General features: G+C 34.2%; 2 protein-coding genes across 3 annotated transcripts; both read right to left on the reverse strand.

The window, feature by feature from the left end:
- Window positions 1-1,899: 1,899 nt before the first annotated feature.
- On the reverse strand, window positions 1,900-6,940 carry LOC111412002 (PI-PLC X domain-containing protein At5g67130-like). 2 transcript variants are annotated; one of them, XM_023042720.1, is made up of 9 exons: window positions 6,731-6,940; window positions 6,552-6,639; window positions 6,340-6,462; window positions 6,080-6,220; window positions 4,328-4,426; window positions 3,485-3,788; window positions 2,616-2,839; window positions 2,424-2,510; window positions 1,900-2,245 (listed from the first exon to the last, which is right to left on the reverse strand). In XM_023042720.1, exons 2-9 carry the CDS (start codon window positions 6,612-6,614, stop codon window positions 2,093-2,095), a joined length of 1,194 nt encoding a protein of 397 aa, XP_022898488.1. In that variant the 5' UTR covers window positions 6,615-6,639; window positions 6,731-6,940; the 3' UTR covers window positions 1,900-2,092. The 2 variants fall into 2 exon arrangements, with proteins under 2 accessions (XP_022898488.1, XP_022898487.1); XM_023042719.1 differs by having other exon boundaries at window positions 1,927-2,245; window positions 6,792-6,940.
- A 2,499-nt stretch (window positions 6,941-9,439) lies between these two features.
- On the reverse strand, window positions 9,440-12,343 carry LOC111412001. The gene is made up of 2 exons (XM_023042718.1): window positions 12,084-12,343; window positions 9,440-11,327 (listed from the first exon to the last, which is right to left on the reverse strand). The coding sequence occupies exon 2, from the start codon at window positions 11,222-11,224 to the stop codon at window positions 9,908-9,910; it is 1,317 nt and encodes a 438-aa protein (XP_022898486.1). The 5' UTR covers window positions 11,225-11,327; window positions 12,084-12,343; the 3' UTR covers window positions 9,440-9,907.
- Between the last annotated feature and the right edge of the window lie 78 nt (window positions 12,344-12,421).

Raw genomic sequence — 12,421 nt, forward strand, 5'->3', positions numbered from 1 at the left:
AAAGTGAATAAGTTATTCTCCAGCTATAGTGCCCGAATTTTCTTGATAGGGAGGATGATCGACTCTCACAATGGCAGGAGCCCCACTTTTTTTATGGACCCTTTTATTCACACGGGATTCACAGTATGTGAGAGGATGTCAACCATTCGAGTAAAAAAATTCGTACAAAGTAGCTAATTTCTAAGTTATTTCCTAGCAGACGGGCTTTCTCCTTTGAACAAACAGAAAAGAAAACTCACCCCCATGACTGTAAATTTGGCCACAATTTCAGCAACTTCATTTTTCTTTTTCTAGAACCAATTTTACCTTGTAGTCACAGTATCTTCATCAACTTTATTGGTAAAGCAGATTTTTGAACATTCATTTACAGAATATTGTTTTCAGCGACAATTTCGGGGGTGTTTTAGAGAATATTTTCTCGGTCATATACTCCCAATTTTTAAATGGAGCGTGACATAAGATTTTAGGATTGTGAACTGTGCACTAATTATAATTGAGCGCAACCTATAAGATTGTGTGATCGTGTTTGTCAGTCACAAAACTGTGACAATCTTATGCTGCATGTATGGTTAAAGAATATGATCAATGATATATGAGTTTGGAAAGTTAACATTCCCTTCAAAAATTGGGACTATGTTATGTGACTGTGACTGTGACATATAAATATAATTAACGCCTGGTTTTTGAATAAAACTAGGTATAATTGATTAATGATGACATTATTGTAAAAACATAATTTTTCTTATTTTTTTATTGCAAAATTGTAGGGGTGGCAAATGGGTCGACGCGAGATTTGGGCTCATTTTGAGACGAGTCGGATCAAGCTCACTTTTCTTTTACAAGTCAAGCAAGCTCAGCTATTGAGGACCACGACCAGGCTCATTTGGACTCGTAGGCAGGCTCATTTTTTGCTTAGTTTATTAATTTTTATTCCTTTTAAAAAATCATTTTTTTGATTTATTTCGTTAATTATTTAAAAAAGATATAAAAACAAGTCGGTTTGAGTATGGCTTAACTCGGCTCGGCCCAGACCCCCACAAGCCAAAGAGTTGAGCTGAACCAAGAAATTGGACACAAGTCAAGCTTGGATCTTAAAGGAACAAGTTGGCTAGTCTCAGATAATTGCCACCTCGAAAATTGTATTTCACTAATAAAGGATAAGAGTTGTCCTTCTTTTTCCTTTTTCTTTTTTTTTTAATTTTTTTTTTTTTTTAATGACATAACCCCATACTATCGTTAATCAATTGCTTTCTACAAAAGGTGAAATAAAAATGAATAATAAAGTTGGTCCATAAAAAAGAAAACACTAAAAAGAAAGTGTCCACGAGACAAACTCATGGACTATTTTACACTCTTGTCGGGCACAAAGTGACAAGGGTCACGACCAACCTCTTGAAGCAAGTTATTCATGTCTTGAAGAGGAGTCCGTCAATTCCACCACTAGTACAACCACAACCTCCCATTACTATCCCTAATCACCGCCACCATTCCAATATAACTCTCCCCTACCTTTACGCGACATTCGAGTTGAGCTTCAGCTCAGCCGAACTCGGTGGCCTCCTTGTGAGTTAACTAACATTCATCTTTTCTAATTCTTCTACTTTTTAACAATTCTCAATATCATCATAGGCATATTTTGAAATTAAAAAAAAGAAAAGAAAAGAAAAAAAAGAATGGTGTATGAGTTTTTTAGTATAGCTTGACTTATCAATTTTCTAATCAAACCGACCGGTCTAGTTGTTGCAACATAGATTATTTTACATTCTAAAAGAGAGTTTGCTAAGATAAAAAAATCAGATTGAACTAAAATTAGTAATAAAAATAATAGTTTTGACAAAACACTAATCCAGGAAAATGAAATTAGCCATCTTCATCATGTTTCCATCTTAAATAGACGAATTATATAAATTATATTTATTCATTCCATACACATGCAATATCTTCAAATTTATGTAAAATCGGGAAGTGTACATGTATGTCATGTATCAATCAAATGAATTTTGTTTCAATGGGGACTACTACTGTCATAAATTGTCTACATTTCTATCACTATTATTTTTGGCTTGAAAAGATAAAATGTATTTATTACAATTTACAATGACATTCCTGCCATTAAAAATACACCAATCAACCACTGAAATCGAATGGGTCTGCTATCAAATTGTCCCAAGCTAGTTTGATTATTGAATTCTCCACTTGGAGCTATATCCCCAGCAACTTCACATGCTCCAAAAGTCATATTTTCCTGCATAGGATAATTGTTCACATTAATAAATCATGAATTCTCCTACCTATAATATCTCCAACTCGTCAAAGTGTTCATATGGTAGAATTAATGTAATTATAGAATATGACTATGTTTGTCTCATATACGAACCGGTGCTACTATGTACCAAATAATGCCTTCTATTGCAAAAGCTTACCCTGCAAGAGGCTATGTTTGCACAACCACAAACTAGTTGACCATTAGCCGTATCTACGGCTTGAGGTGCACCTCCTCCGTCACTCCTCTGCAAGATTAAAGTATCCAAATATAAGTTCATACTAGAAAAGACGGGACGTGTCAGATCTTGGACGAGTTTGTCTGCATAGGACTTTCTTAAACAACAAAATACCCTGTAATAATCCACAGCAATGAAGTTAGGCCACCGTCTACCAGCTACTTCATAACATGTGTTCATCATGCTAATTAATGGGGCTGAATTGTGTCTGCAAGATTGGGTTAAACTTGGAGTACTTGGAAAATAATTCATCAGAACCAGTGACCGTGTGGTTGTATTCATTGCAGGTGATTCTGAACGATTTGGACACGATCCGGCTCTCATTCCGCTATCACCATCTGCAAGTTAAACCCAATTAAATTTTGCTGGTTGATAATTAGTATTCAGTGTATTCACCAAGATATATCTTAGCACAACGCGAATTAAGGCCCTATGTGACATTTAAACCATCAAAAGAAAGCCATCCATATTGTAAAGAGCCGTCTTGTTTGGACGTCTCAATGACCATCTTATAATGGATGCTTTCAATGACGTCCATTACGACCTTTGTAAAACTTTACACAGGGAGATCTTTCATATCTTTCAAGATCCATCCTACAATTTGGGGTCGATCTAATATAAATAGAGGTGTCCACAACATTGAAATGAATTTGCTTATAAATTTGCAGTAAAAGGGATTGAATTTCATTTCTTTTGTAAAAGAATCAGAATTGGACCAGTATATAACATAGGAAGTTCTTTTTTCCAGGCAAAATCCGTTTTGCATCATAAGAAGTTTTAGCTTCTGCTTCTCGAGAGACAAATGAGCTATTTATTTGCAAATTTTCAGAAATTTATTTCAATTTTGTAGCCATCATAGGAAATGTTATTTACATGTATAACGACTAGTTATTAGCGACAAAAATTACCTTGGTAATTTCATAGTGAATAAGAGATTAGAAGGGATGAAGAGATATATCTTAGCTTGTTTTGAGAAGGCTCACATTGATTTTCCACCATGTATCTCCATTGATAAGCAATGCGTTCAGAAGATTCCTTGGAAGCTCTAGAAGTGAAGACTACTAAACGTTGATTATTCTGAACCATGTCGTCAACTGTTGGCCAATCTTGGCCATTTCTCGGCATCCTTGACACAGGAAACCAGAATCTCATCAGGCCAGAGGCATTGAAAGCCCTTGTCAATCCATTAGGAGATCTAACGTAATCTTCAATGATAACGGTGATGATTTCAGAAGGGTTTGCTTCGAGAAAAACTCGAACCTCTGTCAAAACATTTGTGGCTGGTGTCTGCCAATCAGAATTCAGTCGATTAACATAAAAATGGACAGGCAATTAGCACAAGAGATCAGCTTAATTCGAGCTTCTATATTCAAATTCATTTTATTCTATTATAAAATATCAAGTCAACATTCCTTGAATACAAAATTTAAAAAAAAAAGTAGTATCTTCTAATAGCTTAAACTTCAAGAAGAGGCAACCAACATATCAGATTAGGCAGAGGTCCATTGTTGAAATCTCATTGTCGCCCATTTATACTCATTATGCACATGCTAGGCATTTTTATTGAAAAAGAATCCATCGTGTCCATGAGAAGGTGAGATGAACACAATTTAAATACATAACTGTGTTCATTTTGTAATGATTTGAGCATTTAAATGAAATTGTTAAACATTATCAGCAAAGCATCTATGCCCAATCCGAAAGTGAAATTGTATTTTCCTGTATATGCATTGATAGATAGTAACTAAATTCAAACAAATAAATAGTAGATTTAGAATAGAACAATTCAATTTAATGTAATGTCTAATAAATCCTCAACAACTTACGAAGGCTGTGTAGTTGTAGCAATTGCCACGAAATGAGTGGCATAACCAGACATCATTATTGAAGTCATACATATCAAGCATCAACCCTCTAACACCATCCTGCAGCAGAAAAAATGTCCATAGAGACCATTAGAGTAGAAAATATTTGAGGAAAAAATTGTTGTAGATGGAAGAATATGATCAATTTTCCAATACTAAATCAAGTAATATCTAAACAACGGAAAACGGATGCATAATTGACAGTCTATTGTACATTATCCCATGTTTTATAAGATGTATTAGACTGAACTTAGATATTATTAACAGCAAAAAAGACATTAAAATTTTGTCTAGGTAATCTTGTCCTGTGTTCGTTTTGATCATACCATAACATATTAATATTTGAACAACAGTAGTTCAAACTCTAATGTTTGGCCAATGTTGTAAACAGTTTGTGATCGGTTATCCAAACATTTCGTGATACAACAAGTGCTGCTTACTTTCCATCACTCATTTGTATCTATTTACAATCTAAACCGTTCCAATTTATCAATTTTGTTCTCACCATTTTGCTTGTGAGTTACCTGAGTCTGATTGAATAACACAATCTTTAGGAACTATAGGCCTCATCTGCTCTACGAGTCAAGAGACATACTAATAATTCTGAGACTAAAAATCAAGCCGGCATGTAGGAAATGTTAGAAGGTAAGAAAATTTAGTTGACTTGTACAGGAGTCTGTTGCTTAACACGTCGATAAAAGGTTTATTTCCAAATTTGCGGATGAACCTATATTTTCATGAATGACAGAATAACTAATTAAGCAAGGCTACATTCTTAACCGGTCAGTTACTCCTAAAGGCTAAACCCACTTGAAATCTATGAGATCCAAGGGAAAAAAATATCATAGCTAGCTAATTCTGGTAAGTGCCGGAAGTAAAAATAAAATCCAGCCTAATTATGCTGCCAGTTAGAACCATTAAATACTGCAGCTTTTGTGCGCGGAAGGCAATGGTGTCGTAGTAGGCCTCGCTAAAAGAGTCACGGTGAAACATGGCATGCCAAGCTTGGCCCGGATCACTACAAAACCTGGGCCATTCAAGCCCATACACGGGCCTCTCTACAGCCGAGCTTGCCGGTTCAATCCGATTGATACCACTCGATAACACTATATCCTTCCATGATTTAAGTAATACTTTAAGTTCATGTTTGACACAACTGGAATAAGATGTATAAAAAATTAGTATATATGTAATAAAAATTATTAAATTTATAGTCAACCATCCATTAATTTTTCATTCAAAAAAGAACGTCATTTACTATATCTTCCTTGTCCAGTTCAAACCCACCTCGAATCTCTATTTTATGTTAGACGGTCAATAGTGCAGATGAATAATTTTTGAATATAAAATAAAGCATCTTAATCTACCATAAAATTATCTACGATTGATATTAATTATAATTTTATATTAAATTTCTTATACATCGTAATTTGGTGTGCCTGGCATAGCCCAATGGCACTCCTCTTTTACCACAAAAATGTTTTGTTTTTCTTTAAAGTCAAGAAAGCTACAAACATTCATTCGTCATGTGAGAAAGCAAGCAATGTGAACAGAAACGCCGAAAGCCGACACACCACCAACCACCTCAAAGACACCCTGTTATGGTGTATAATGGCAAATATTTAAATTTTAATTTTAAAAAAAAAAGTGTATATACATATAAATAAATGTACGATGTATGTATAGATAGATAGAGAAAGAAAGAATCATTACATTGAGCTGATCGGTGATGGTGTCTTGCTGATTCGTGGTAGTTAAAACCAATCTTCCATTTGCTGCAGACCTTGCCCCCAATCTAGCAAACGAATTGTGCGTTGTTAGCCACGAGTACCGATTAAACGGTAACCCGTTCACCTAAATTCAAATTCAATGAAAAGAAAAAAAAATCAAATTTCGTCTTCAAAATATAAACACAAAAAATTGCACAGTTTTTAAATGAATTTATACAAATATGTTGAAATTTAATGGCAAACCCTGGAGAAAGGACTTAGAGGTTGAATTCGAGTGCAGCGCGGTCGAACATTGCCATTGGCGACGCAGGTCTCGCAATGCAGCCCGGAATCGCAGTTGTCGTTCGAAACGCACGTTTCTCCTTGCTGCAACAGAGATAAAATTTGAGATCCATACGAACATACGTGTATTTAAATTCTACAATCAAATAATTGAACTTAAAGTTGAATAAAACCGGCCGAGCTGTGGAGTAGCCAAAGAGAAGCAGCAAAAACAGAGCAGAAATGTAGAAATTCATCGTCAGTTCAGTTCAATTCAATTCTCTGCAAAACAGAATAATTGGATTAAGACTTCACAGAAGAATCCGTATTCTGCAGAATTATATATATCTTGTGAGTATTTGGGGATCAATACTTGCAATTTCGCGCTCTAAGATGAAATGACAGAAACTGGAAAGAAGAGAATAAGTATATACATGCGAAGCTTATTAATCCCCAGGCTGAAGCAATTAAACCTATCTGTACAAGCTTTTAGACGACGAGGCAAATTGAGTTTCAGAGACAAGGAAATATCTAAGTTAACCGTATCATTGTTCATCTAACTTTGTTTTTAATAAATAAAACGTGGAATTATTTCTTTAATTCCCTGGCAACTCTCTTCTCCAGGCTTTTTCTCTACTTTTAATTTTTTTATTGAGTGGGTAGTTATACTTACCCAATATGAAAAAATAAATTATTTACAATATGGCAACTTATATTTTATGAACAATATTCAACGACTGCAATAGTTATCATATATGACACCCTGTTATTTGAAGTCTTAATTTTCTATAATTCTGTTGTCTCAAATAACAAGCTAATACGTAAAATAATAGTTGCAGTCGCTAACTATGAATTGTATTATTCCTATTTTATTTACAAAAAATCTTCCACGTGTATCTTATAAACAAAATTGATTCCATCAAGTCAACTCTGTCCCAAAAACTTAAACGTGTAACAACTTAGAATTTATTTTTTTTTAAATGAAAATGAAAGTTTTAAAATTTGAATTAAGGAATGTACATTCAAAAATATAAATTTGTGATGAGTTACAAGAAGTTTTAGTCAATAAACTTTGCATTGTCTTAAGACACATCGATTTACTTCGAGCACTTTTTCTTCCTAGATTCGATATTTTGGTATTAGACATAAAGAAGTATACATGACAATATTATAGAAGTTATGTCGAAGAGAGGGTGGAGATTTGTGCTACAAGTGACGATGGATAAATCAAGCATAATTGGCTATAGCAAAGAAGTTTTGACTGTGACACTACGTTTTTTTGTGTAGCTAGAGATATCGGAACAATGAAGAATTTAGTTCAATTTAATTTAAATACCCAAAATAAAAAAATCTAACGTAAACATAATGGTATAAGAACTAAAATGAAAGGTTATATAAATATTTGGAGGAGATGGCAAGGATTGGTACATGGAAGAAGAACGAACTTTTGAAATTTTCTTTTCTTTTTAAATATTCTAACTTATAATAAATGGTACAATGATCTTCTTTAACACCAAAATTAAAAAAAAAAATGAGTGAATAAATAAATATATATATATATAATTTCTTCTTGAATGTAATTGATGATTTGAATTAGTGGAAATGTCGTGTGGGAACTTCTAACTGGGTAGCATGTTCAATCGTTGGTCCCACTCTAGTTGTTATTACTTGACTTTTTCATCACGTGACCTATTTTAGAACTAAAGTTTATATCAACTCACTTTATTTATTAAGAAATATTTAGAATTAAAGAGGAATTTTTTTAATTAAAAAAAATGATGGAGAAAAGGGATAATTTTGGATCAAACAAGGTGTAAAATAAATAACTTTTCTCCGTTATTAACTTGTCTCGAAAGTTAAAATTTCAACTTGTACGACAGCACGTAAAATCCCGTTTATGAAAACCCTAAAGAAAATTTCGTAATGTAGTTGGATGATGTTGTCTTGTTTGTTTCTCAAGGAAAAAAAGGTTAGCAATTCTTTCAAGTAACCAATTTTGATTCACAAAGGGATTGAAGTTACTTTTGAAATTGGATCACTTATATTCTTCACGTTCGCACTATGGCCAAGCCATTATCGCACGTTGACTAATTAGACTCAATAAATTAGACAAAATTAAGAAGAAATATAAGTTAAAATTTTAACAGTATAATGTGAAAACTAAGACTTCGATCCCACCATAATATTTAACTAAAATAAGTCAATTAAGAAAATGGAGACACTTGACATATATGTATAGTAGATGCAATGTTCATAATGGAATAAATTATACTTACCCAATTGCAATAATTACTATAGTAACTAATTCGTTCCTATCAGCTTGATAAAATATACATGTCGTTCATTAAATTAATAGCAAGTGATAATCTTATACATGTAATAAATAAACACATAAGAATAAAAATAATAATAATAATAATAGTCAATGGTCATTTCCAAAGTATTATTCTTATTCACCATAATAATTATAAAATACCTTGTCATGTTTGATCTTTTCAAAATTACGTTGAACAGTGTACATTGTACGAGGCATCACACAATCCGCTCAAATTTAGGGTATATTTGCCGTAGATTTTCTGAAATTTCATTTTGTGAAAACTGATGTTTTTTAAAAAGTAAGAAAAAAATCATGAATTCGTATAAAATTTATTTGCTGATAAAATGTACAGCTAAAAACGAATTTGGAGAAAAATGAAGTTTTAAAGATTGTATACCATTCAGGAGCTTACCGTTATTAAAATTTTAATTTTCCATTAGAAAAAGTTTAAGACTANAATGAAGTTTTAAAGATTGTATACCATTCAGGAGCTTACCGTTATTAAAATTTTAATTTTCCATTAGAAAAAGTTTAAGACTATCCAACCCACTTTACACCTCTATTAACAATGCAATGGAGAGTGAGCCTCCCATGAATATAACATATTTCCTGAGATTCTCAAAATTTTACTAGAAATATAGTTGGTCTAGACTGGACTTGTGGGCCAAATATTTCGGGTCAGGCAAGGCCAAACCCGCATTCGTGGATAGCTACATATAGATCTGGGCCTCAACATGCGGATCTGATTAACAACGTTCAGTGGAATAAAACATAAAATTCAATACAAGACTGTTGTATGCTTCTTTTATCACAAGAGATACTGGAATCATAGATAAGATTAAGCCAATTTACAAAAAGAGACAGTAACTTGTACCAATTAAATCATCATTACAGACGCAAGTCAATTTACAGAAATATTTCCCCTCGTTGGTCCACAAGAACAAGCTAGGCTAACATAATATTGCGTCGATCATTGTACGGTGAACATGCAAGATTGAGTGGGACGAGAAGTATAATAACAGAGACGATCACACCTGTAAAAGTTTCAATAATATGGGTACAAGTACGAACAAGGTAACAATGAGAATACCTGAGACATCACTCCTTTGCTGGCATGTATGTCTTCAAGTAAACAAGTACGATTTTAATTTATTTTTATCCCTTAATTCTGTCTAGAGTGTATGATCAACTCTCACCTTCGCCAAACCTAGTTTGGATAATCCAGCATTTTTTTTATACCTTTGCTGGTAAATCACCTGAACAGAACTGACGAAGAAATTGCTCGAGCTTGAGTCTCATTGTAACATCTCCATGTTCCTCTACAACCACCCTTTCGTTGTTGGGGAATTCCCCTGAAGATCCAGAGTCTGCCATAACGTCAAGGTTATCCTCTAAAGCTCCTTTCTCTTCAGTATCCTTCTTTGCTAAAATAAAGGAAGGAATATCTGGTCTGGAGTTTGAGTTACAGAGGTAGACGACTCTCTCTTTGTCTATTCCCTCAACAATCATCAAATCATCCATTTTTTCCAGAAGTCTTACAAGCTTCGATACGCCATATTCAGACAGACACAGATGCTTCCTGTACATTTTGTGGTATTCTCCAGTTAGCCGGAGTAGTGGTAAACATCCCCCTGACAATTCAAGTAACTTTACGAGTTGTCCCTTCAAAACGTTTAGATCACCCTGTGGTTTTAGGCCTTGTGGCTGTACACAGGTCACGTCATTTGGCTCACTAGAAGCAAGCTTACCTAATGAAACTTCATCCAAACCACAGCGTAGAGTTTGTGATCTTGAAGTCATAGGATTTTTGGGTAAAGATACTGAATTACCATTACATTCAGACATAGACTCTGATATCATCGAGCAATCATGGGTATTATAATAGCTTTTCGAGATGCCATTATATAATATTGCTTCTTCTTCTTCTTCATTTGGACTGTCTATACACCCGTTGATTGGAAATCCCAATGGAAAACCAACAACATCTGCACAAGGAATTGTGGTCTTAGCCCAGGGCACAGACCCTTTCCCACGAGCCACAGTAGACCAGTCCCATACAAACCTGCCAGCATTACTCAAAGCCAAAGAGACTCCTGTCCTAGACGGAATAACAAGGATAATGGTGTATCCACGTTGACCTAGAATATGAAGGGCAGGAGCAAAATCTACGTCTCCCGATATCAACAGGATTGATGAGGGTGGGCGATTATCAAGAGCAAAAAGGAACATGTCGACCAAGATTGCCTTGTCTGCTGCATCCTTTCTCCCATTGGGTACGTCTACGAGTTTGACACCTGTCCTCTGGTATCCCTCTCTTAGTCGCTTTGGAATTGCATTAAAATCCCCATATGCTGAAAACATTGTCACTGCTCCATCAATTATAGGATGGGACCGTAAAGCCATCCTAATATTACCGGCCACATCCTCCGGACGCACGTCACTTGGTACAGGGCAGTTCTCAATGTCCCAAAGGATGGCAACCGGACCCTGTAAAGAGCTTCGGATTTGCCATGAGGAAGATGGAAAGGAATTTATGTTAAACTTTGACATGTGTTTCTCCCTTTTCTCCTAGTGCCCTGTTGGCAATGCTGAAGCAGTAGTATTTAAGTTTGACAGAATTGTTTTCTCAAAAACTTCAGCAATAACTGGATTCCTGAAATAGAGGAAGATGGTATGAATAACCTAAACAAACCGTATAAGTTAAATACTAATAACGAAAGAAGAAGTAACCGATTGCTTATTAATTCACAAATAGAACTCTTATTTCTATTGTCAAACTAATTTAATAGTTACTATTCCAAAAAGCTTTAGCATGTATGGCAAATGCGTCAAGTCTAAAATGTAAATTAGCATAATCACCACAAAAATAAGTTTTGCCAGTAAGAAGATTAACCTCGAAAATAATGTTTGGCATAGTAAGTTGAGATCAATCAAACAACGACAAATGCTGGATATATATACCCGAAGCTAAAATCTAGTTGATTTTATCAAAATTCCCATAAATAAATAAATAAACAGAACTTGAATAGGGTTCTACAAATAACATTACCAGCAGCTAACAAGAAAATTGCATAAAATAAAATAAAATAAAAAATAAACCCCCAATAGATGAAAACACAAACCCTTGATCAACACTAACTGTGAAGATTAATATGTTAAAACATGGTAATTATTATCTAATCCGAACAGGCTTATTCATATTTGTTGGAAGATATCTAATTCCCCTACCAAACTATATAGACGATCTTCCTACTCTACATCAACAATAAAAAATAAAAAAAAATCAAAAAATATTCCCAGAAATGAAGCAATATATATAGATCTAATGCCCACTTTCCAAAATCAAGAAAAAACAAAAACCCATGGTTTGTTGCATACACAGAATCTTGTAGAGAGAAAAATCGATTACCTGCTTGAAGGGGAAATGAATTCTTAGATAGTTAGTAAAGAGAGAAAACAGATGACCTGGTTGAAGGGGAAAGGAATTCTTAAATACTTGCAAAGGGCAAGAAGGAATTACTTATATATATAGAGTAAAAGAGATTGTCCTAAATCATGTTTTAACGAGGACAAACCGCGTTGGGCACGGCCGAAACGCGATAATGGGAGCAGAGTATTTCTGAGAAAGTGATGATAGAACGAGGAAGAACAAAATAGAAACGAATGGACTTCCCAAGTACCCAAGGACAGTCTCTTAGAATTAAATATCTTTTTCTTTTCTTTTCTTGTCTATCCTTTTCTCATTTT

This window comes from Olea europaea, chromosome 16 (genome assembly GCF_002742605.1).
Source record: "Olea europaea var. sylvestris chromosome 16, O_europaea_v1, whole genome shotgun sequence".
Taxonomy (NCBI): Eukaryota; Viridiplantae; Streptophyta; class Magnoliopsida; order Lamiales; family Oleaceae; genus Olea; species Olea europaea.